The sequence below is a fragment of the Lissotriton vulgaris genome, chromosome 2_1 (assembly GCF_964263255.1).
Source record: "Lissotriton vulgaris chromosome 2_1, aLisVul1.2, whole genome shotgun sequence".
NCBI classification, from domain to species: Eukaryota; Metazoa; Chordata; class Amphibia; order Caudata; family Salamandridae; genus Lissotriton; species Lissotriton vulgaris.
In genome coordinates, this window is record NC_141687.1 from 622,933,684 (window position 1) to 622,958,654 (window position 24,971).

The window sequence follows — 24,971 nt, forward strand, 5'->3', positions numbered from 1 at the left end:
AGAGGGTGATATTGCTGTTGTTGGTGAAGACGGGACAGTGTGCAGAATGTTTATTATTTCTGGAGTCGAAAATAAGGCGGGAACAGTGGAGGCTTTTGGTGGTATTGTGGATGTCTCTAAGCTGGGCATCGAAGTAGGTTAAGATTTTACTGTTTGGTGATGGGGTTAAAGATCTAGGGGGGGTGGCCCTGGGCCCGGTACGGACGGGCGCAGATGGGCTTGCCTTTGGCACGTCCGCTTCGCGTATGGAGAGGCATGGTCCTTTTATGGTGGTGGAGGTGAGCAGCTAGACTGCTAACTTTCGTTGTGATAAGAAGTGACAGGTGGACACTTCCGGCTCTGGCCATCTATCCGCCACTCAATCTGAAAAATTGGTGGTGGACCGGGGAACACGCCAGGGCACGAGAAGAGGTGGTAAATTTTAAAGATTTAAAGCTGCTTTGTAGGGTTTTTAAAAAATGCAGTGCGAGTAAAATACAAGTTAAGAACCGCTAGGAGGCCCTTTAAACAAGGTGCTTCCGTCGGCGTTTAGAAGGTGCTTTTTAGGTTACCTCTGGTGGGACAGGAGCGTTGCCCAAGTGTGTTTGCAGTCCGAGATAGAGTGACCGGTATGGAAGCCCTTTCCCAGGTGCTTCGTGCTCCGTGACTGCGTGCTCTGCGCGAGTTGAATTAAGTTAATTAACATCCAACTGTATTGTGCTGTGGCAGCTCCTTTATGGTGTTGGAGGTGAGAAGCTAGACTGCGAACCTCCGTTGTGACCGGAAGTGAGAGGGGGACACTTCCGGCTCTGGGGATCTATCCCTCCACTCAATCTGAAGAATCAGTGGTGGACCGGGGAACAGGCCAGGGTACGAGAAGAGGTGGTAAGTTTTAAAGACTAAATGCTGCTTTGTAGGTTTTTTAAAAATGCAGTGCGAATAGCTACTACATACCAGACCAACTTGAGCAGTTAATGTCCACTGAGGTAATTTGCATTATGAGAAAGGGATGGATCAAGATGTGAAAGCTATTAAGGAGAAGTTTTAGAATCCTGGAATTAGGCTCAGCTTGACATGGCCATAGATGTAAAGCAATGGGGGTTTTGGGTGGTGTTGGACAGACCCCATGAAGGGCTCGCTCCCTCCCCGCATGACAGGGCCCGGACACCGGCTCTCCAGGTGCTACCCACAGAAACAACCCGCAACCCGTCCCCTACGGGACGCCTGCTCCCGGATATCTCTGTATCACTGGCCCGGGCCACCGTCAGCACCAGTGCCCGGCCCAGCCGCCATCTTGGACACTGCACCACGAGGCCGCATGGCCTCAGCCCGACCCCAACCCTGGGCCTGGCCAGGCCCCGACATCCCGGCACCACCATCCACCCAGGAGGTGAACGGACCACTTGGCAGGTCAATGGGAGAAAGAAGTGTCGATGGCTCTCCCCCGCCAGGTGCCGATCGCCCCCAGCCTCCCCGGGCGCTGGCTCCACCCCCCTGCTGGGTGTCTGGACTCCCTCATCCCGGACCTCCCGACCTCCAAGTGCGAGGGTCCGGACATCAAAGGGCGCCAGACCTATAACTGAGGCAGCTCCAGAGCAGGAAGGCAGTTGTATCCTGGAGTCGAGAGACACCGTGAAGAACTCATCCTTGACGGACTGCTGGCGCTGCCGCAGCCCTGCCTTGTGAACTGTCGTCCTGCCTGCTGGCGCTGCCGCGGCCTTCTGCAACCTTCATCCTCGTGGGACCTGCTGGCGCTGCCGCGGCCCTTTGCAACCTTCATCCTCGTGGGGACCTGCTGGCGCTGCCGCGGCCTCTTGCAACCATCATCTTCGTCGGGACCTGCTGGCGCTGCCGCGGCCCGTTGCTACCTACGACCTCCTCGGGACCTGCTGGCGCTGCCGCGGCCCGACCTTCCCGAACGCCGAGCTCGAGGATTGTGAGCTACCCATCGTCTCATCTCAATACCAGATTGGTAACAAGACTGTCCCGCTACCCCCTTTCCCTTCCAGAGACTAGAATGGAGAGGATCCTCGTGTCCTGATCTCATTGTACCGTACTACCTTACTTCAAGAATTGCCTATAAAGAGCGTTAAACCTTATCTTTGTGTGGTGTCCATCTGTGGGGGGGAAGTTACTTGTCTGTACGATCGCTGGAGACGGCCCTCACCGGAGGCCTCTCCCCTTGTCCTCGGCCGACCCTCCAGGTCCCCGTCTAACATTGGTGGCCAGCGGCGCGATCCGAACCAACGCGTAATCGTACAGAGAGTAACTCACCCCACGACTAAACCACAATGACGACCAAAGAGAGCGGATCTACAGAGAAATTCCAGATGGAAAAACTAGAAGAGTACAGCCACCGAGAGCTAAAACAATTTTGTATAGAACTAGGCATTGCTACCACCGGTCTGAGCACGAAAGATGACTTCAAACACGCCCTAGAATCCTGGGCAGAAACAAATGCCGCCGGACCCCGGGACCAAAACATCGAAGCACCAGAGACAAACACCACTCTGACGGAAGAAAGGAGAGTGGGTCTCTCCCGGGAAGAGATCCAAGAACGAGAAAAAAGCAGACTACACGAATTAGAGTCGGCACGGCTCAAGTTGGACGGAGAGCTGAAACTGGCGGAACAGAAAATCAACTTAGAACACTTACGGCTCCGAGAAGAGCGGGAAGAAAAGCAAAGACAGAGAGAACTCGAAGAAAAAAGACTGGCATACGAACACGAGCGCAAGCTAGCAGAGATAGAAATGCGGAAACAGAACAAAGACCTAGGGGTGCCCGAGCAACCGCGCACCCCAGGCGCTACCGAACAAAAGGTCCACATCCCCAAAGATGTGGTCCGTGAATATTATCGGAACGACGACATACAGCAGTGGTTCAAGGCATACGAGATCGCCATGACCTCCCACCGGATCGATCGAAGTGACTGGTGAGCCGGTCTATGGGGGAGGTTCGTCAATGAAGGCCGCAATGCCCTGCTACAGCTCCCGGACCATCAAATGACGTCCTATGACCACATGAAGGCCGCCCTCCTCACTTGATATGGGCTTACGCCCGAAATGTACCGCCAGAGGTTCCGCGACTGCACCCGGATCCCGGGTACAACTTGGGTAGAATATGTGAACTATTTCAGCCGAGCCTTCGAGGGATGGATCAAGGGTAGCCACGTAACAACCTACAAGCAGCTCTTCAACCTCATTGTGTGGGAGCACCTCTCCAACAACTGCTTTGTCGAGCTCAGGCAGCACCTCCTCGACAGCAAATTGACTGAACCACGGCAGCTCGCCGCTGAGGCTGACCGGTGGGAAAGCACCCGAGTGGCCCGAAGTGGGCCAAACGAGCAGAACAGAACCAACCAAGGTCATCATCGTCCCCGAGGAGGAGGAGGAGGAGGCCGGGGCAGAGACGCCGTCCCGGCCGCTCCCGCTAACAACACCCCGCCCCCGGCCGGCCGGGGCAACCCCCCGATGCGCCCGGGGTTCCGAGCCAATATTACTTGTCACCGATGCCAGCGAGTCGGCCACTATGCCAGTGACCCGAACTGCCCAAAGAACCAGACTCCCGGGCCCCACCAGGTAGCTGCCGCCGCCCTAGGAGAAGAGCAAATCTCCGAAGAGCATGAAGAGTACGAGCAGGAGCAGCCCGAGTGGGAACCCGCCGCCATGGTCCTGGCTTGCCTAGGGGGAAGAGACATGATCCCGCGGGCTCCCCTACCCGCCAACACCAGGAAATACAGCCAGTGGGTGAACATAAATGGGCGCAAGGCCGAAGCCCTGCGTGACACGGGGGCCAGTGTGACGGCCGTCCGCTGTCATCTGGTGACCCCAGAACAAATCCTGCCAAACGTTCTTTGCCCCGTCCGATCGGCCGACAATTCTGAGAGCCTGTGTCGGATGGCCTGCGTCCCCTTCGAATGGGGAGGAGTGTCCGGTATGCTAAAAGTGACTGTCCGCGATGATGCCCCCGTGGACTGCCTCCTGGGAAACGATCTCGAGAGTTCCCCGTGGGCGGCCGTTGAAAGAAGAGAGCACCTGGGGATGTTGGGCCTCCCGGACTGGGCGTGCGTAACAACCCGGTCCATGGCCGCCCGCACCATCCCCAGACCTGAAGAGCCCGAATGGCCAGCACCTCCTCACCCGATCACTCCAGAGGAAGACACCGTCCATACCGACCCCCCTGAACAAACCCAAGAAGGGCCCGCTCAACCCCAAGACCTTCCAGACCTGGCTCAGTGGCGTCAAGAAGGGGGACCCACCCAGGAGCAATTCCGGCAAGAGCAAAAGACCTGTCCCTCCCTCGAGGGACTGCAACAGCAAGCGCTCGCCCAGAGCGCGGGAGACATCGCAGGGGCCCACTGGATCTATTGGGACAATGACTTACTGTACAGCGAACAAAGAATCGCGGAGTTGGGGGCCAGTCGAGTGCTGGCGGTGCCCCTCCGCTTCAGAGACTTCCTTTTGAACTTGGCACATGATGTTCCCCTGGCTGGACACTTGGGGCAAGACAAAACATACAACCGCCTGGTAAACCACTTTTACTGGCCAAAAATGAGAAATGACGTACTCAACCACTGCCGGTCTTGTCCCACTTGTCAGGCCAGCGGGAAGAACGGCCGCAAACTCAAGGCACCCCTGCAACCATTCCCCGTGGTTAACACCCCGTTCGAAAGGGTGGGAATAGACATTGTGGGGCCCCTGGACCCCCGAACAGCACAACGGCATCGATTTATCCTGGTCCTGGTGGACCACGCCACCCGCTATCCCGAGGCCGTTCCCCTTCGAACTGTAACAGCACCAGTAGTAGGCCGAGCCTTAATGGGGATCTTTTCTCGAGTGGGCTTCCCCCGGGAGGTCGTCAGCGACAGGGGCACGAACTTTATTTCAAAGTATATGAAATCCCTCTGGCAGCAGTGCGGAGTCACCTACCGATTCACAACCCCCTATCACCCGCAAGGAAACGGACTGGTCGAGCGGTTCAACCGCACTCTCAAGGGGATGATCATGGGGCTGGAAGAACCCCTACGCCGCCAGTGGGACGTGCTACTCCCGTGCCTCCTCTTCGCCTACCGAGAAGTCCCCCAGAAGTCCCTCGGCTTCAGCCCCTTCGAACTCCTGTACGGACACCCCGTTCGAGGGCCCCTCAGCCTAGTTAAAGAGGAATGGGAAATGGCCCCCCTGAAGACCCCTCCAGACGTCTACAAGTACCTCCTGACCCTCCGCAACCAGACCAGACGATTCAGAGAGATCGCCAAAGCCAATCTTGAGGCCAGTCAGGAGGGCATGAAGAAATGGTACGATCAACATGCCTCCTCCATTGAGTTCGAGCCTGGTCAGCAGGTATGGGTGATGTCCCCCATCGAACCTTGTGCATTGCAGGACAAATGGACGGGGCCCTTCAAGGTGGTCGAACGCAAGAGCCCCGTCACCTATCTCATCGACATGGAATCCCCCCGGAACCCCCTCCGGGTCCTCCACGCCAACAGACTCAAACCACACTTCGTGCGCTCGGAGCTCAGCCTGCTGATGGCTACAGACAGTGGAGCGGAAGAGGACTCCGAGCCCCTCCCTGACCTACTGAGGACCCGTGAAAAAGATGGTTCGGTGGACGGGGTCCGACTCTCCGATGCCCTGACCCAGGAGCAGCGCCAAGACTGTCGAGCCCTCCTGCTGCAATTTGCAAACCTATTTTCCCTCACAACCGGGGTCACCCCCTGGTGCCTGCACGACGTGGACACTGGGGACAGTCCCCCTATCCGACACCGGGCGTACCGAGTACCAGATCGGGTGCGCACCTGCATCCAAGAAGAAGTCTCCAAGATGCTCGCACTCGGAGTCATTGAACCCTCGGACAGCCCCTGGGCCAGCCCAGTCGTACTGGTCCCCAAAGCTGCTGCCCCGGGCACCACCCCCGAGCTCCGATTCTGCGTCGACTATCGGGGTCTGAACGCTGTCACCCGAACCGACGCTCACCCCATCCCCCGAGCAGATGAACTGGTCGACCGCATGGGGGCTGCCCGCTACCTAAGCATCTTCGACCTGACAGCAGGCTACTGGCAGATCGGCCTCACCCCCAGGGCCCAAGAACGATCCGCCTTCTCCACCCCGGATGGACACTACCATTTCAAAGTGATGCCATTCGGCATGAAAAACGCTCCAGCCACTTTTCAACGACTCGTGAACCAGGTACTGGCAGGCCTCGAAGAGTTCAGCACCGCCTACCTGGACGATATCGCGGTATACAGCCGCCACTGGTCAGACCACCTCCGCCACCTCCGAGAGGTCCTGCAGGCCCTCCAACAGGCCGGCCTCACAATCAAGGCCAGCAAGTGCCAAATTGGCCAGGGGTCCGTGACCTACCTCGGACACCAAGTGGGAAGCGGTCTGGTGGCCCCCCTCCAGCTCAAGATCGCTGCCATCCAGTCCTGGCAGCCACCCGTCACCCAAACCGAGGTCCGAGCCTTTTTGGGGCTCACCGGATACTACCGGCGGTTTGTGAAGAACTATGGCAGCATTGTGGGGCCCCTCACGGAACTCACATCCAAGAACCAGCCAAAAAGAGTCAACTGGACTCCCGACTGTCAAGCGGCCTTCGAGAAGCTGAAGGCCGCCATGTGCTCCGCCCCTGTGCTCCAGGCCCCCCGACTACAGCCGGGAGTTCATCGTCCAGACTGATGCCTCAGACCATGGCATTGGGGCCATCCTCTCCCAACTGAACCCCGAGGGAGTCGACCAACCAGTGGCCTTCATCAGCAGACACCTGCTGGCCCGAGAACAGCGCTGGAGCACCATCGAGCGGGAGGCCTTTGCAGTAGTATGGGCCCTTAAGAAGCTCCGGCCCTACCTCTTCGGTACCCACTTCCGGGTACAAACAGATCATCGCCCCCTGCAATAGTTAATGCAGATGCGGGGGGAGAATCCCAAACTATTGCGATGGTCCATCTCCCTGCAGGGGATGGACTTCACTGTGGAGCATCGCCCTGGCCAAGACCACGCCAACGCGGATGGCCTGTCCCGCTTTTTCCGCCTCGACGAGGAGAGTCCCCAAGAGGATGGGTGACTCTCCCCGCCTTCAGCTGGGGGGGGGACGCATGTTGGACAGGCCCCATGAAGGGCTCGCTCCCTCCCCGCATGACAGGGCCCGGACACCGGCTCTCCAGGTGCTACCCACAGAAACAACCCGCAACCCGTCCCCTACGGGACGCCTGCTCCCGGATATCTCTGTATCACTGGCCCGGGCCACCGTCAGCACCATTGCCCGGCCCAGCCGCCATCTTGGACACTGCACCACGAGGCCGCGTGGCCTCAGCCCGACCCCAACCCTGGGCCTGGCCAGGCCCCGACATCCCGGCACCACCATCCACCCAGGAGGTGAACGGACCACTTGGCAGGTCAATGGGAGAAAGAAGTGTCGATGGCTCTCCCCCGCCAGGTGCCGATCGCCCCCAGCCTCCCCGGGCGCTGGCTCCACCCCCCTGCTGGGTGTCTGGACTCCCTCATCCCGGACCTCCCGACCTCCAAGTGCGAGGGTCCGGACATCAAAGGGCGCCAGACCTATAACTGATATTTACAACAAGGGGTGGTGAGGGACAGAGTCTCTGAATTAAACAGAATACTCTCACCCAGTCAAGAGATCAGGGCTAGATCCAACACCGTTTTTTAGCTCACTGCACCATCCCAGTTTCAGAACCTGGCTGTATGCAAATTAGTCTGTTCCTGTCCCAGTGCATGATGGGAACAGGGCAAACCAAACTACAAAAGCCAATTCTTACACTGGGAAGGAAACAAGCTACCGGGGACCGGTTTCTGGCATTTCAGCCGTCTTCGGCCCGGCTTGCTTGAATCCTGATGGTGCAATGAGCAAGGGACTCACATCTGAGTATACCCTTCCACGCTTAGGGTGGACAAAAATATTTACAACAAGGGGTGGTGAGGGACAGAGTCTCTGAATTAAACAGAATACTCTCACCCAGTCAAGAGATCAGGGCTAGATCCAACACCGTTTTTTAGCTCACTGCACCATCCCAGTTTCAGAACCTGGCTGTATGCAAATTAGTCTGTTCCTGTCCCAGTGCATGATGGGAACAGGGCAAACCAAACTACAAAAGCCAATTCTCACACTGGGAAGGAAACAAGCTGCCGGGGACCTATAACTGAGGCAGCTCCAGAGCAGGAAGGCAGTTGTATCCTGGAGTCGAGAGACACCGTGAAGAACTCATCCTTGACGGACTGCTGGCGCTGCCGCAGCCCTGCCTTGTGAACTGTCGTCCTGCCTGCTGGTGCTGCCGCGGCCTTCTGCAACCTTCATCCTCGTGGGGACCTGCTGGCGCTGCCGCGGCCTCTTGCAACCATCATCTTCGTTGGGACCTGCTGGCGCTGCCGCGGCCCGTTGCTACCTACGACCTCCTCGGGACCTGCTGGCGCTGCCGCGGCCCGACCTTCCCGAACGCCGAGCTCGAGGATTGTGAGCTACCCATCGTCTCATCTCAATACCAGATTGGTAACAAGACTGTCCCGCTACCCCCTTTCCCTTCCAGAGACTAGAATTGAGAGGATCCTCGTGTCCTGATCTCATTGTACCGTACTACCTTACTTCAAGAATTGCCTATAAAGAGCGTTAAACCTTATCTTTGTGTGGTGTCCATCTGTGGGGGGGAAGTTACTTGTCTGTACGATCGCTGGAGACGGCCCTCACCGGAGGCCTCTCCCCTTGTCTTCGGCCGACCCTCCAGGTCCCCGTCTAACAGGTGGATAGAGGGGGTTGCTAGTAGTAAAGTGCAAAAACGAGGAAAGATAAACACCCTGCCGGGAAGGTTTCATATTGTGATGTGAAATATGCCTGGGAAACCCAGGTCTTGAAAAATCTAATCGCCCACACGCTATGGAGTTGATCAGGGTGAGCTCTTTTTAGGGCCTACTGGTTCGTTTTGGCGCGAGACCTCGATCTGGCAAAGAACAGGTGTTCTGTTCATTCGGAAAGCGGAGGAGCGATAACTATGCCTTTAAATTAGATTTTTATCCTGTCCCATTTGCTGTGCTTCAAAGACAGAGGTCAAACGTCAGCTTATGTCTTACAAACGGTTGCTTATTTTTTTCTGGAAATTGGCGTTTACTTTTCTTTCTCTACTAACTTAGAGTGAAGTGAACTCTCCCACAATCATGCTGGATTACAGCGAGTATGAAATGGAAAGCTGCAGGACGTTCGTTTTCTTTCGAACATACATTTATATATCATGTAAATGAACTGTACAAATATTTCAAAATATATTCGTTAGGAAAACACCTTCTGTAATTCTGAAGTGTGATGGAAACAAAGATTTTAATAGGGTAAAAACAAATCAGAACAAGTTACTTGGTGATGAGCAAAGATAAATATGTGATGAAGCCCTATTTCTACACATTATTGTTTATACTATATAGTTTTATCAATAAAACTGCGCGTCAGTGAGAAATTTGAGGAAATTTCAAAGGAAAAGCTGCTGTCTATAAGAGAGTACATTCTGAGAAAACGTTCCTGCCCTGATGACAATGCTATTCGTGAACTAAGAGGCAGGTCAAGGGTAGTGCTTACTTTGAGTCAGTGGTTGCCGGTGGGGGCCACGGACACTTATTTTTGGGGGAACTGCACGTGTTTTTCCTCATGTTTTATTTACAGAGATAAGTGAGGGAAATTACACAGACAGAAAAGATGGAAGAAGGGAAAGACTGCAAAATATTCACAAAAAAGAGACAGCAGGAACCTGCAGGAGTGCGATAAGGGGGAGGGTGTGTCTGGGAGTGGATTATAGAGGCATTAGATGGTTGTAAGTCTACCAGTCTTAGTATTCCACGCACCCACATTTAATTACACCGGCCACAAGCTTCTGAGAAGAGTTTCGGGCACCAGCATTCTGTCTTTAAAAAATTATGCATTAGTCAGGGGTCATGTGTACCCTATATGTGGGCTAGATTCTTTATATACACAAGACCATTTTAAGGGTCAATAGCATTACCGCTAGATGGAGTAGATTATAGAAGTCACTAGACATGCAGGTCTGGCAAAATATTTATGATTTTTTGTGGCTGATTACATTACTAATGTATTATTGATGGTAATTTATGCTTTTAATCCCAATCAGGTTTGACATTCAAAGCTGCAAAATATTTATTGATTTTGGCGGAATATGTAAATAAAGAGTTTTTAAAAAAAGTGACCTTCATAGATGGTCTTTGCGGTGCTGGTGAAAAAAATAATTAAATGGTTATAGTCTTTCCTTAAATTTCAAGGTTCGGCAGGGGGGACTTTCAGTTTCCTGATCATGCATTATATATGAAAAGATGAACTGTCAATCTGTCCGTATGTATGTGATGGAGTGAGGAAGTAGGTGGGTGGTATATTTTTTTTCAAAACTACTAAAAACTTACCTGAGGTTTTCCATTTAAAAAAAATCTCTTCTTGGGTCTCACCTACAGTCAGCTTTAGCAGTCATTTGGCAACAGACCTACTGTATCCAATGTACACTTAAAGCAGCTTTTGGCCCAGTCCTTTGCACAGGATTAAATATTTTTCTAGTAGATTTCATTTCATTTCCATGCAACTGCTTCAATGGCTTTCCTCTCCATTCTTTCATTTGCCTTCCCCTCGTAGCATTTCATTCTCATCGTGTTTTGCATGAATAAAATGTATCCTTCCATTGCGGGTCAAGAAAGGACTATTTGCTCTCCTTCTGTCTCATTGCTTGTGCTACCTTCTCCCCAACTTCTTTCTTGCACAATATATTTTTTTAAATAAACCCCCATACTCGAAGAAATATGCCTACTGCTAATACATGCTTGCAGGCGCAGCAGACATCTCGGAATGCTTTTTCCTACGGTAGCTACTGTTGGGGAAAAAAAGCCATTGGCAAAGCCAAATGGTCTTCACCCAGTTATCACAAGCAAACGTAGCCGAAAGAGTCAAGAAAGGAAATTCTAATGGACATCGTTTATGTCTCCAGGTAATGGTAGTTTAATGAATAATTACTAGACGAATTCATTCATTTAAAATGGTCATAGTCATGTGTATAGTATTACAGAAAAGAAGTGGCACAGAATCTCGATTCTTCAGAGTTTAAGGATGCAACTGTCATTCAGCTTGTTGCATATTGTTAAACCCATTGAATCTTCTTTGTGTGGTCATAAGAAGACTTAATGTGAGCTAAGCACGGTGGAAATAAGTGCTGTCCTGGAAAGTGCAAATACACAAGCAGCCTTTTGGGAAAGACTAAATTCAGGACTTATACCAGGTGGTTACTTTGGAAAAGTCCATACCATGCCTGGGGGGGGGGGGGATTGGAAACATGTGCTACATAGTATCACTTAGAAGATTGTCTCATGCCACTGTCTGATGGTTTTATTTATTTATGCACTTATATTTTTACCCCTCTTAGTGCATGTGTCTACAAAATCATGTTTGATTATACATGCATGCTGTCTGCATTTACAGATGAATGGCAAATTGTTGACTTCCTTAATCTTAATTCAGGTTTATTCCTTAAACTATTACATATTGTAATTATATGCCAATTGTACTTTCCCTACATTAGCGTATGTTTATTCTTGGCTCATTACAGTTGACTGTTTTCTTTTCTGCAATAGGAAAATAAAAGATTGATGGGGGGGGGGGATGAGACAGAAGAGTGTCTTAGCCCCACCTGGTTTTTGTTATACATTAATATCCTGGGAACCACATTAGAGCAATGTAAGCATGATACCCCATGTCTTGCAAACAGGAAGGTCCCAGAGCTCCTGTTTGCTGACGACACCCTACTGGTCTCGAAAGCCCCAACAGGCATCCAAAATTTGTAGGATCAGTTCAGAATCCTCTGCAGGCCAAGAGGGTTGGGAATCAACTTCAACAAAGCCAAATATCTGCTATTGAATCCTTGCAACTTCTCACCAATCCTACCAGGACTCCATTAATGGCACTCCGATTAGAACTGCCATTCAACCAGAGTAAAACTTAGACCCTTATTGTATTGGACGAGGATCATGGTATTCAGAGTACTTACTGCTCTTTTGGCTGGATCTGGAAGAAATTACAAAACTCCCTTGGGCTGTTAGGATCCCTTGGTGGGGTAAATTAGGCACTGTCTTGAAGAGATTGGCAGTGGAAATAAGTAGGCTTATCCGGAAATGTAATTTGGCATTTCCAAGTCATGCTTAAGTTGTATCAAAGATACAACGCAGGTGATCAATCCCTTGGGGCTGCAGTTGTAGGTACCCTGGCTTCCAGTTTTCTGGAATTTAAAGACACTCATTGTCTGGAAGAGTACATTGATATAATTGAGGCCCCGGCTGCCAGATCTCTTTATATCAAGTTTCGTGCATGGACCTCGCCGCTTTGTTCATTTACTGCATCATGGCAATGTCCCCTTGCTGATGCGGAACCTGACTGGAGCAGTCAATTTTGTCCTGCAGTTAAGGAAACTATAGACCATGTCCTATATTTCCAGCCGCAATACTATACACATGGGAGGAAATGGATTCTGCTGTTGGGCCGCAATCTGGGCATCACAGACTACAAAATTGCAACAAGGATACTTAAGGAAGACACCGCTCAATCAATTGTGTTTGCCGTTTCTCGCTTTCTCATATACATGTGGAGACAGACAGAAATGGGTTGCCCTGTTGCTGCTTAGTGCTTCGTGCCCAAAACCTGTGTGTTTTTATGTTGTATCCCACAATTATATGCAGCTTTTTTAATATGGACTTTTGGCACATGTTACAGCACAAATTCATATATAGGAGCTCTGAAATAAAGTTTTGCACTTTAAATTGTTGTGATGTCTCGCTCATATGCTGCTAGTTCTTATTTTTGTCTTTCTAGCTATTTTATATGTCACGATTTTAGGACTTTTAGTGATTTAACGATTTTATCCTTTTTACTTATTTTTATATTCGTTTTTATTGCAATTTCCAAAATAAAGTCTAATAAAGTAAAGTACATAGTTTCTAAAACCAACCTTCATACTACATCCTCCGAATATCCTAACACTGATGCCACTGCATAACTAAGGAATCAGGGGGCTCTTTGATAACCTTTACAAGCATTAGTTATCCAGGGTACTGGGTATGCATAGAGGACAGATCTTACCAGTGACATTCTTTACTGATCCCTACAACCAACGGGACCTGAATACAACCTCTGGCACTGTGGTAGAAGTCAGTGGCTGAGGTGGAAAGGACTGATTTGGTAGAAAAATGCTTCCTCTGGAGGACAGCGCTCACTGAGAAAGGAGGCTGCGTGTGGGTGAAGGCAGTGATGGATGTGGGAGGATGGTGCGAGTAGTTTTCATTTTATTTTACTTTAATATGGTTTTTGTTTTTTTTAATATTTGAGTGACTTTAATAGTTTTGTTTAATGTACACATTTTTAAACACACTGTGTGGTCCACCATGCACTACATAAGGGTTGTTACCATATATTTTTTATATAAATCAATGTGGACTAGCTAGTTTATGGGGGGGGGGGGGGGGGGGAGGAAGTTTATAGATGACTCAAGTACGTCAAGCAATAATAAATAAGGAAAAAAGCAATGTTTTCCCTATAAAGCCCTCACCCACCGACCTAGTCGGTGGCATGCTTCATCATCGGGCCCACCACAGTGGCACCGAGTGTGCCCCGGGTGTGCTACAACGCCAGGTGACTGCGGAGCTGGTATATTGCTGAGTGTGCAGTGAAGGGGTGAGATAAGTGAAATTTAAAATGCTATACAGGAGGTCCCAGCACCCGAGGGTTAACAATATTTAATAAACTGGGCCTCTGTTAGCAGGTTAAAAAGGCAAGAGGACATTAAGGGAGTGTTATGATGACCTCCGGTGTCCAGTGTGGTCTACATGTTTCAGCCAGTGCCTTTTAATTCTAAGCTGGCTTTCCTCAGGACCAAAGAGAAATGTGATGAGGTGCAAATTAATAAAAAACTTAACTTTAAGTGTGTGTCTTTTTCTGACTATGTGTTGCACACGCTAAGGCGCTATAACTGTTAGAGGGGGATTCCCCCAAGCTTTTCTACACAAAACACATAGGACAAAGACAAGACGTACAAGGTAGAGTCATATTAGGGTGGCATGTATTAAAACCACTGTTTGCCGACTTATAAGGTGGTGTGCGACCTAGACGCGGCTAGAGTGAGCTCATGGAGAGTCCATGGAGCTGGTGAGGGTATAATGAACCGTTAGTGAGGGGTGGTGGGCTAAAAAACGAAATCACAAGGTGAGGTACAGGAAAGTATTGATACTTGGTCCTCACTCTGTTATTTCTCAGTAAAAAGCCTCATGGGTCGCCTGGCAGAGAAAGAGACCCTGTGGAAATAAATGAGATACACAAGGCTATCTAACCTGTATGGAGAAAAAGAGTAGTTGCTTACCCCATTTTGCAGGATAGGAGGTTTGTTTTTACTCACGAGTAGTTCGGTCTGGTTCCTCCTTGGACCTATTCGTCCTTCCGCGGCGCCCGAATTGAGGTGAGTGGGCCGCCTTGCTAGTAATTTATACCATGCTCTTAATCTGATTCACCTGTTCGGGATAGAAAAAGAAGAAGGAATCCGCGCTAACCGCCATGTCATGGTGGCCCGGTTTGCGCAAATGCGGGGGAGTAATGCGCATCAGAACGCATGCGCGGAACAGCGGTGTTATCGCGCATGCGCAGAGCCTTGCTTCAGTGTTTTGCAACGAGCGCATGCGTTGTATCGTACGCGCTTGCGTGCTGAGCAGGTCTAGAGGTGAGGGTTACCCTCTAAATGCGTGGGAATGTTACACTAGCATTACTGATTTGTGAAAACATAGCGATATTTCCCATATTATAGGACAAGTGCTAATTGAAGGAATGCTATATAACGAGTGAAGTATTTTCACGTCTGTGGGGAGTGCAATAATGTGCACCTAAGGGAAAATACTATGGGAGAAGGATGGTCAAGGAAGGGGTCGCTCATGCCGGGGCTAATTGGCACTGGTACTATAAGGGAATTGTAGGTGGAGTATACACAGCTAGGGTGGTATGACCCTGGGAGAACTGGTTAACACGCAAAAAGTTGTTCAGGTGTCGTCTTTACACAGTTAGGCAATTCCATGGAATGGCATCATTCAGGCCATGGATGTGTGTGGATAACCGGTATATCCACCGCTGTTCTTTTTGTAAAAGGATTCTCTCATCTCTGGCATTGTCAAATTTTTCTATGACAGTCCAGGTGAAGTCATTAGGTGTGTGGTTGTGGGTTAGAAAGTGATCTGTGAGTTTGCTTATATTTTTCCCACATCTTATGGTACTTCTATGTTCCGTCATTCTTGTGCGTACTTTGCGGGTCGTCATGCCGATGTATCTTAGGCCGCATCTGCAGGTGATCAAGTATACCAGGTTGGTAGAGTTACAGTTCGTGAACTGTCGTTGCGTCCAGGTTTTACCTGGTTCCAAGTTGAGTGTCTTCGATGGAGAGGTTAGGTGGCATACACTGCAATTGTTGCAGGGTTGATGACCGGTGATTTTAGGCAGGCCCCATGCGTTGACAATGGTGTTGTCTTTGTTCTGAGTTGATGTTCGTGGTCTGGTGTTTACCAATTGATCCCTTAGGTTGGTGGCCCTTTTGTAGGCAAATCGCGGTTTCTCCCATTGTCTGGTGCCGGAGTTGATGATTTTCCAGTTTCGTTGTATGATATTAAATACTTGATTAGATACTGTATTGTATGTTGTCACACAGGTAAGGGTTGATTCTTCCTCAGGTTTTTCGTAGGTTTCTAGGAGTGCCTCCCTGTTCTGGTTCCTAGCTCTTTTGCAGGTTTGGTTGATTATCCTAGAGGGGTAGCCACGGTCCCTGAGTTTGTGTACCAGGTCGTTGGACTGCTGCTTATAATCCTTGATGTTGCTGCAGTTGCGCCTAATGCGTAAAAACTGCCCGTAGGGCAAGTTTTCCCTCAGGTGTCGGGGGTGGAAGCTATCAAACCTTAGAAGAGAATTTCTGGCTGTAGGTTTGTAGAAGGTGGTGGTAGTGAGTTTGCCATTCTCGGGTTTGATGTTCAAGTCTAGGAATGGTAGTTCAGTGGCGCTACTGGTGCAGGTGAAACGCAAGTAGGGGTCTAATTGGTTAATCCAAAGCATGAAGTTGTCCAATGATTCTTGGTTGCCTTTCCATATTAGGAGTATATCGTCGATGTAACGACGCCACATTCTTATATTGGTGGAGAAAGGGTTGGTGGGTTGTTGTACGTGTATGTCTTCAAAATGGGCCACATACAATCCTGCCACGCTTGGGGCAAAAACACTGCCCATAGACGTACCATTTGTCTGCAGGTAGAAGGTACCTTCATGTTCGAAATAGTTCTCTTTGAGAGCCAAGGCAGCGCAGTCCAGGACAAAGCTGCGGGGGGTGTTATGTTCCCAGGGGTTTGCCATTAGGACGTCATGTAGCACTTGTAGTGTTGCGTCCTGTGGTAGGCTAGTGTATAGACTTTCTATGTCTAGTCCTGCCATTAGTTCTGCGGTGGGGTCAAAGTCAAGTTCCTGAATTACACCTAATAGGTGTTTGGTGTCTTTAATGTAGGAGGGGGTCTTTTGGACCAGGGGGTTCAAAAAGAAATCACAAAACCGGGATAGGGGCTCAAGGAGTGACTTAATCCCAGATACGATAGGTCTCCCCGGTGGGGGAGTGATGCCCTTATGTATTTTGGGAACAGTATAGAAATATGGGGTCTTTATTTCTTTGGGGCATAGATAATCCGCCTCTTGTTTTGAGATATGTTCGTTATCTCTGGCATTCGTGACCAGTCGTTTGATGGTAACTTGTAGTTGTTCAGTTGGGTCTTTGTTGAGGCGTTTGTAGTTCCTGTTGTCGCTGAGGAGCCTTTTACATTCCTGGTCGTAGTCCGTCTTGTTCATGAGGACTACGCCGCCGCCTTTGTCAGCTGGTTTAATAACAAGAGTGGGGTCACTCTGTAGGCGTTGAATTGTGCTTCTGTCTTTGTTGGATAAGTTATTGAAGGTATCTTTTTGCTGGAGTTGTTGTACATCCGTGTAGACTGCCTGTTCAAATGTCAGGATTTCGACAGGGCCTGGCGGGGGAGTGAAGGTGGATTTTACTCTCAATCCCGTCTCATTTGGCGTGCCTCCTGCTTCAATGATGGTGTTGTCTTTTTTCTCAAAAAAAAGCCTTTAGCTTGAGTTTTCTAAAGAACTCGGCAAGTTCTACATGTAGTTTAAACATGTCCAATCTTGGTGTAGGGACAAATGAAAGGCCTTTATTAAGTACTTCCGTTTCTTCTGTGGTTAACTGTGTATCCGATAGGTTGAACACCAGTGGGCATGGGGGTGTTATTTGCTGGTTCCCGGTTGTTCCCTGGTTTTGTTTCTTGTGTTGGAACTTACTGGTTCCTCCTCGGGTGCCCATTGGACATGTCCCGGGTTCCGCCTCTTGCCCCGTCCTTTCCTGCCCTGGGATAAAAAAGGATACCGCTGGTTTTGATTTCCTTGAAAAAAGGGCATATTACCTTGGGGATACATTTGTGGGTATCCAAAGTAAGGTGGTGGTAGATGACCAAAAAGGGGGGGTGGTGGACCAAAGTTGTGGTTTTGGGGCCCTTGCCATGGTTGTTGCCAGTGTTGTCCGCGTCTGCCTCTCCCTCTTGGTGTATTGGATCCTGCGCTTGAGCTGCTTGAGGCGCTTGAGATGGAGCTATTGCCCGAGTTTTCAGACGATTTTTTGGGTGGGGTATAGTCATCCTCCGAGTATGGGTAGGTTTTGGAGTAGCTGAATCTCTTCAGATCTTTTTCGAATTTTTTGATTTTGGTCTGTGTTAGGTAATCTTTATATTCCGCTATCTCGCGGTTTTGGTCGTCAAGTTTCTTCTTGAAGCCTGTCAAGGTGGTTTTGAAGTGTGACTCCGTCGCTTGAATCTCTATCATAAATGCGTCTGATAGGCGTTTTGCAGTTTTGATAATAAGGACCAGCCAGTCCCTGGTGCAGTGCCAGGCGATCTGGGCCCAGTCTTTACGGAATGCTGCGTCATCCAGGAAGATCCTGGGGGCATTGGTGACCAAAAGGCCAGTAGGAGCTGTGTTGGTTCGTAGGTATTGTGCCAGGATAACCCCATGCAGAACAGTCCTGATCCTGTTCCTCTTCTTCTCCGTAAGTGAATCCCAATCAGTGGATTGCGCTACAGTGGCGGAAATATTGAAGTCTGCCAGGAGTGAGGGATCAGCTAAGATTTCGCTGATATCCTCAGCAGTGTAGGTTAGGCCCATATTTTCAGCCATGTTGAAGGGTAGATAGGACTCTCTTGGTCCTGAGGAAAGCCAGCTTAGAATTAAAAGGCACTGGCTGAAACATGTAGACCACACTGGACACCGGAGGTCATCATAACACTCCCTTAATGTCCTCTTGCCTTTTTAACCTGCTAACAGAGGCCCAGTTTATTAAATATTGTTAACCCTCGGGTGCTGGGACCTCCTGTATAGCATTTTAAATTTCACTTATCTCACCCCTTCACTGCACACTCAGCAATATACCAGCTCCGCAGTCACCTGGCGTTGTAGCACACCCGGGGCACACTCGGTGCCACTGTGGTGGGCCCGATGATGAAGCATGCCACCGACTAGGTCGGTGGGTGAGGGCTTTATAAGGAAAACATTGCTTTTTTCCTTATTTATTATTGCTTGACGTACTTGAGTCATCTATAAACTTCCTTCCCCCCCCCCCATAAACTAGCTAGTCCACATTGATTTATATATATATAATTGGGGATACGGGCTAGCTTACCTAGTCCTCTCTCTCTCGTTGATCTGTATAACACTAAGCAGCGCGCAGCTGTGAGAGTCCTATCTACCCTTCAACATGGCTGAAAATATGGGCCTAACCTACACTGCTGAGGATATCAGCGAAATCTTAGCTGATCCCTCACTCCTGGCAGACTTCAATATTTCCGCCACTGTAGCGCAATCCACTGATTGGGATTCACTTACGGAGAAGAAGAGGAACAGGATCAGGACTGTTCTGCATGGGGTTATCCTGGCACAATACCTACGAACCAACACAGCTCCTACTGGCCTTTTGGTCACCAATGCCCCCAGGATCTTCCTGGATGACGCAGCATTCCGTAAAGACTGGGCCCAGATCGCCTGGCACTGCACCAGGGACTGGCTGGTCCTTATTATCAAAACTGCAAAACGCCTATCAGACGCATTTATGATAGAGATTCAAGCGACGGAGTCACACTTCAAAACCACCTTGACAGGCTTCAAGAAGAAACTTGACGACCAAAACCGCGAGATAGCAGAATATAAAGATTACCTAACACAGACCAAAATCAAAAAATTCGAAAAAGATCTGAAGAGATTCAGCTACTCCAAAACCTACCCATACTCGGAGGATGACTATACCCCACCCAAAAAATCGTCTGAAAACTCGGACAATAGCTCCATCTCAAGCGCCTCAAGCAACTCAAGCGCAGGATCCAATACACCAAGAGGGAGAGGCAGACGCAGACAACACTGGCAACAACCATGGCAAGGTCCCCAAAACCACAACTTTGGTCCACCACCCCCCCTTTTTGGTCATCTACCACCACCTTACTTTGGATACCCACAAATGTATCCCCAAGGTAATATGCCCTTTTTTCAAGGAAATCAAAACCAGCGGTATCCTTTTTTATCCCAGGGCAGGAAAGGACGGGGCAAGAGGCGGAACCCGGGACATGTCCAATGGGCACCCGAGGAGGAACCAGTAAGTTCCAACACAAGAAACAAAACCAGGGAACAACCGGGAACCAGCAAATAACACCCCCATGCCCACTGGTGTTCAACCTATCGGATACACAGTTAACCACAGAAGAAACGGAAGTACTTAATAAAGGCCTTTCATTTGTCCCTACACCAAGATTGGACATGTTTAAACTACATGTAGAACTTCCCGAGTTCTTTAGAAAACTCAAGCTAAAGGCTTTTTTTGAGAAAAAAGACAACACCATCATTGAAGCAGGAGGCACGCCAAATGAGACGGGATTGAGAGTAAAATCCACCTTCACTCCCCCGCCAGGCAGTATCCCTGTCGAAATCCTGACATTTGAACAGACAGTCTACACGGATGTACAACAACTCCAGCAAAAAGATACCTTCAATAACTTATCCAACAAAGACAGAAGCACAATTCAACGCCTACAGAGTGACCCCACTCTTGTTATTAAACCAGCTGACAAAGGCGGCGGCGTAGTCCTCATGAACAAGACGGACTACGACCAGGAATGTAAAAGGCTCCTCAGCGACAACAGGAACTACAAACGCCTCAACAAAGACCCAACTGAACAACTACAAGTTACCATCAAACGACTGGTCACGAATGCCAGAGATAACGAACATATCTCAAAACAAGAGGCGGATTATCTATGCCCCAAAGAAATAAAGACCCCATATTTCTATACTGTTCCCAAAATACATAAGGGCATCACTCCCCCACCGGGGAGACCTATCGTATCTGGGATTAAGTCACTCCTTGAGCCCCTATCCCGGTTTTGTGATTTCTTTTTGAACCCCCTGGTCCAAAAGACCCCCTCCTACATTAAAGACACCAAACACCTATTAGGTGTAATTCAGGAACTTGACTTTGACCCCACCGCAGAACTAATGGCAGGACTAGACATAGAAAGTCTATACACTAGCCTACCACAGGACGCAACACTACAAGTGCTACATGACGTCCTAATGGCAAACCCCTGGGAACATAACACCCCCCGCAGCTTTGTCCTGGACTGTGCTGCCTTGGCTCTCAAAGAGAACTATTTCGAACATGAAGGTACCTTCTACCTGCAGACAAATGGTACGTCTATGGGCAGTGTTTTTGCCCCAAGCGTGGCAGGATTGTATGTGGCCCATTTTGAAGACATACACGTACAACAACCCACCAACCCTTTCTCCACCAATATAAGAATGTGGCGTCGTTACATCGACGATATACTCCTAATATGGAAAGGCAACCAAGAATCATTGGACAACTTCATGCTTTGGATTAACCAATTAGACCCCTACTTGCGTTTCACCTGCACCAGTAGCGCCACTGAACTACCATTCCTAGACTTGAACATCAAACCCGAGAATGGCAAACTCACTACCACCACCTTCTACAAACCTACAGCCAGAAATTCTCTTCTAAGGTTTGATAGCTTCCACCCCCGACACCTGAGGGAAAACTTGCCCTACGGGCAGTTTTTACGCATTAGGCGCAACTGCAGCAACATCAAGGATTATAAGCAGCAGTCCAACGACCTGGTACACAAACTCAGGGACCGTGGCTACCCCTCTAGGATAATCAACCAAACCTGCAAAAGAGCTAGGAACCAGAACAGGGAGGCACTCCTAGAAACCTACGAAAAACCTGAGGAAGAATCAACCCTTACCTGTCTGACAACATACAATACAGTATCTAATCAAGTATCTAATATCATACAACGAAACTGGAAAATCATCAACTCCGGCACCAGACAATGGGAGAAACCGCGATTTGCCTACAAAAGGGCCACCAACCTAAGGGATCAATTGGTAAACACCAGACCACGAACATCAACTCAGAACAAAGACAACACCATTGTCAACGCATGGGGCCTGCCCAAAATCACCGGTCATCAACCCTGCAACAATTGCAGTGTATGCCACCTAACCTCTCCATCGAAGACACTCAACTTGGAACCAGGTAAAACCTGGACGCAACGACAGTTCACGAACTGTAACTCTACCAACCTGGTATACTTGATCACCTGCAGATGCGGCCTAAGATACATCGGCATGACGACCCGCAAAGTACGCACAAGAATGACGGAACATAGAAGTACCATAAGATGTGGGAAAAATATAAGCAAACTCACAGATCACTTTCCAACCCACAACCACACACCTAATGACTTCACCTGGACTGTCATAGAAAAATTTGACAATGCCAGAGATGAGAGAATCCTTTTACAAAAAGAACAGCGGTGGATATACCGGTTATCCACACACATCCATGGCCTGAATGATGCCATTCCATGGAATTGCCTAACTGTTTAACTGTGTAAATACGACACCTCTGAACAACTTTTTGCGTGTTAACCAGTTCTCCCAGGGTCATACCACCCTAGCTGTGTATACTCCACCTACAATTCCCTTATAGTACCAGTGCCAATTAGCCCCGGCATGAGCGTCCCCTTCCTTGACCATCCTTCTCCCATAGTATTTTCCCTTAGGTGCACATTATTGCACTCCCCACAGACGTGAAAATACTTCACTCGTTATATAGCATTCCTTCAATTAGCACTTGTCCTATAATATGGGAAATATCGCTATGTTTTCACAAATCAGTAATGCTAGTGTAACATTCCCACGCATTTAGAGGGTAACCCTCACCTCTAGACCTGCTCAGCACGCAAGCGCGTACGATACAACGCATGCGCTCGTTGCAAAACACTGAAGCAAGGCTCTGCGCATGCGCGATAACACCGCTGTTCCGCGCATGCGTTCTGATGCGCATTACTCCCCCGCATTTGCGCAAACCGGGCCACCATGACATAGCGGTTAGCGCGGATTCCTTCTTTTTCTATCCCGAACAGGTGAATCAGATTAAGAGCATGGTATAAATTACTAGCAAGGCGGCCCACTCACCTCAATTCGGGCGCCGCGGAAGGACGAATAGGTCCAAGGAGGAACCAGACCGAACTACTCGTGAGTAAAAACAAACCTCCTATCCTGCAAAATGGGGTAAGCAACTACTCTTTTTCTCCATACAGGTTAGATAGCCTTGTGTATCTCATTTATTTCCACAGGGTCTCTTACTCTGCCAGGCGACCCATGAGGCTTTTTACTGAGAAATAACAGAGTGAGGACCAAGTATCAATACTTTCCTGTACCTCACCTTGTGATTTCGTTTTTTAGCCCACCACCCCTCACTAACGGTTCATTATACCCTCACCAGCTCCATGGACTCTCCATGAGCTCACTCTAGCCGCGTCTAGGTCGCACACCACCTTATAAGTCGGCAAACAGTGGTTTTAATACATGCCACCCTAATATGACTACCTTGTACGTCTTGTCTTTGTCCTATGTGTTTTGTGTAGAAAAGCTTGAGGGAATCCCCCTCTAACAGTTATAGCGCCTTAGCGTGCGCAACACAGTCAGAAAAAGACACACACTTAAAGTTAAGTTTTTTATTAATTTGCACCTCATCACATTTCTCTTTGGTCCTGAGGAAAGCCAGCTTAGAATTAAAAGGCACTGGCTGAAACATGTAGACCACACTGGACACCGGAGGTCATCATAACACTCCCTTAATGTCCTCTTGCCTTTTTAACCTGCTAACAGAGGCCCAGTTTATTAAATATTGTTAACCCTCGGGTGCTGGGACCTCCTGTATAGCATTTTAAATTTCACTTATCTCACCCCTTCACTGCACACTCAGCAATATACCAGCTCCGCAGTCACCTGGCGTTGTAGCACACCCGGGGCACATTCGGTGCCACTGTGGTGGGCCCGATGATGAAGCATGCCACCGACTAGGTCGGTGGGTGAGGGCTTTATAAGGAAAACATTGCTTTTTTCCTTATTTATTATTGCTTGACGTACTTGAGTCATCTATAAACTTCCTTCCCCCCCCCCCCCCCCCATAAACTAGCTAGTCCACCTTGATTTATATATATATAATTGGGGATACGGGCTAGCTTACCTAGTCCTCTCTCTCTCGTTGATCTGTATACCATATATTTTTTTCCCAAGTTAATCTGATCAATTAAAACCCAAGTAAATTTGTCACACACTATATTCAGGGCTATTTTACTTTTACGGACCTTAACTAACTTCTTACAGGAAGATAAAACATAGCGTCTACACAAGAGACACCTTATTTTTGTTATGGTCATTGAGGGCGGGGTAGTACTAGATGAAGATATTCTGGCTTGGGTCAGGTCGCTGAAGCCTCACAAAGAAAAGTGCCACTTGAGGAGAAGTGGTGGGAAAGTACACAATAGAACAGGAAGTAAGGTTATGAGAAAGAACTGAAAGGTGGTACCTTTTGGGTGAAAGTGGAAGATCCAAGTTGGGAGGTACATGCTGCCTCAGATGCTCAACACATAAAATGCAAGTGGATAGGATACTCTGTGAAAAAAGGTTTCCCAATCTGCAAGTCCCCTTTGGCCGAGTAAACAGATTTATTGAGCTGTGAAGTTTTCAAACTCAACTCTGAATAAACAGACGGTTAAATATTAACCATGCCCCAAAAAGGTGTGATCTCAACAAAAAGTATCCTCAAAGACTTTAAAAGCTCTGAAGCCACCCAGGCCAAAGCGATCGTCCATTGCCCTTGGCAACATGAGCTTTTGAAAGGGAACTCAAAACCACCTTCTCAAAGCATGTCGCAAAATGATATGTTTTTCACTATCAATTCTTTGATCAGCCAATATCTTAGTCCCATTATTAGGCAAACTAATTAAAAGATCTGTCTTTGGTCAAATACCAGCATCCATGAAAGAAGATAAAAGGAGCAATCTCTCTGCCTTTTCCTAACTTGATTCTTAGGATACTAAAAGCCTAATTAGTGCAAATCAGACTATTAATTGCGCTCAACATTGGAATTTTAAACGATAAGGGAACCTTATCCTGAATGTCTTCACAAGCACCAGTGTGGAAAAATAGATTTTGGGTGTGCCAAGGCAAAGCGCCAGCCATTCTATAGAGTTTTTTTTTTAAAAGGACTGCACTGTAAATTTGGGAGTTTTAGCTCTGCTGGCCAATGCACAAAGCAAGTACCTCTGTGCTAAATCAGAGTTCTTGACAGTGTAGAATCGCAAAGACAAATTCTAGTGTTTCACTGAAGCTAATGCACACCAAAACACCAGAATTAGAAAATTGGATGGGTCCAAGAGGGGCAGAGCTCTGCAGCGCAGCACAGAGGAAGGACTGGGTCAGGAACAGAACGCCATATTGCTAGAGCTATCTACAAGACCGCTTGTATCACCCACAAAGCCTTGCACTCC

At 48.9% G+C, this 24,971-nt stretch overlaps 1 protein-coding gene across 2 annotated transcripts in view; it reads right to left on the reverse strand.

Annotated features, from left to right (window-relative positions):
- Nucleotides 1-24,971, reverse strand: part of TMEM54 (transmembrane protein 54) — a 101,243-nt gene that overhangs the window by 51,275 nt on the left and 24,997 nt on the right. Inside the window, exon 1 of one of the 2 annotated variants that reach the window (XM_086955732.1) lies at nt 24,008-24,073. The exons of the other annotated variant lie outside the window; for it this stretch is intronic. Coding sequence (XP_086811858.1) covers nt 24,008-24,047 — 40 coding nt within the window. The 5' untranslated portion in view covers nt 24,048-24,073. Of the gene's footprint in view, nt 1-24,007; nt 24,074-24,971 lie in introns of those variants that run through there. 2 annotated transcript variants of the gene reach the window in all.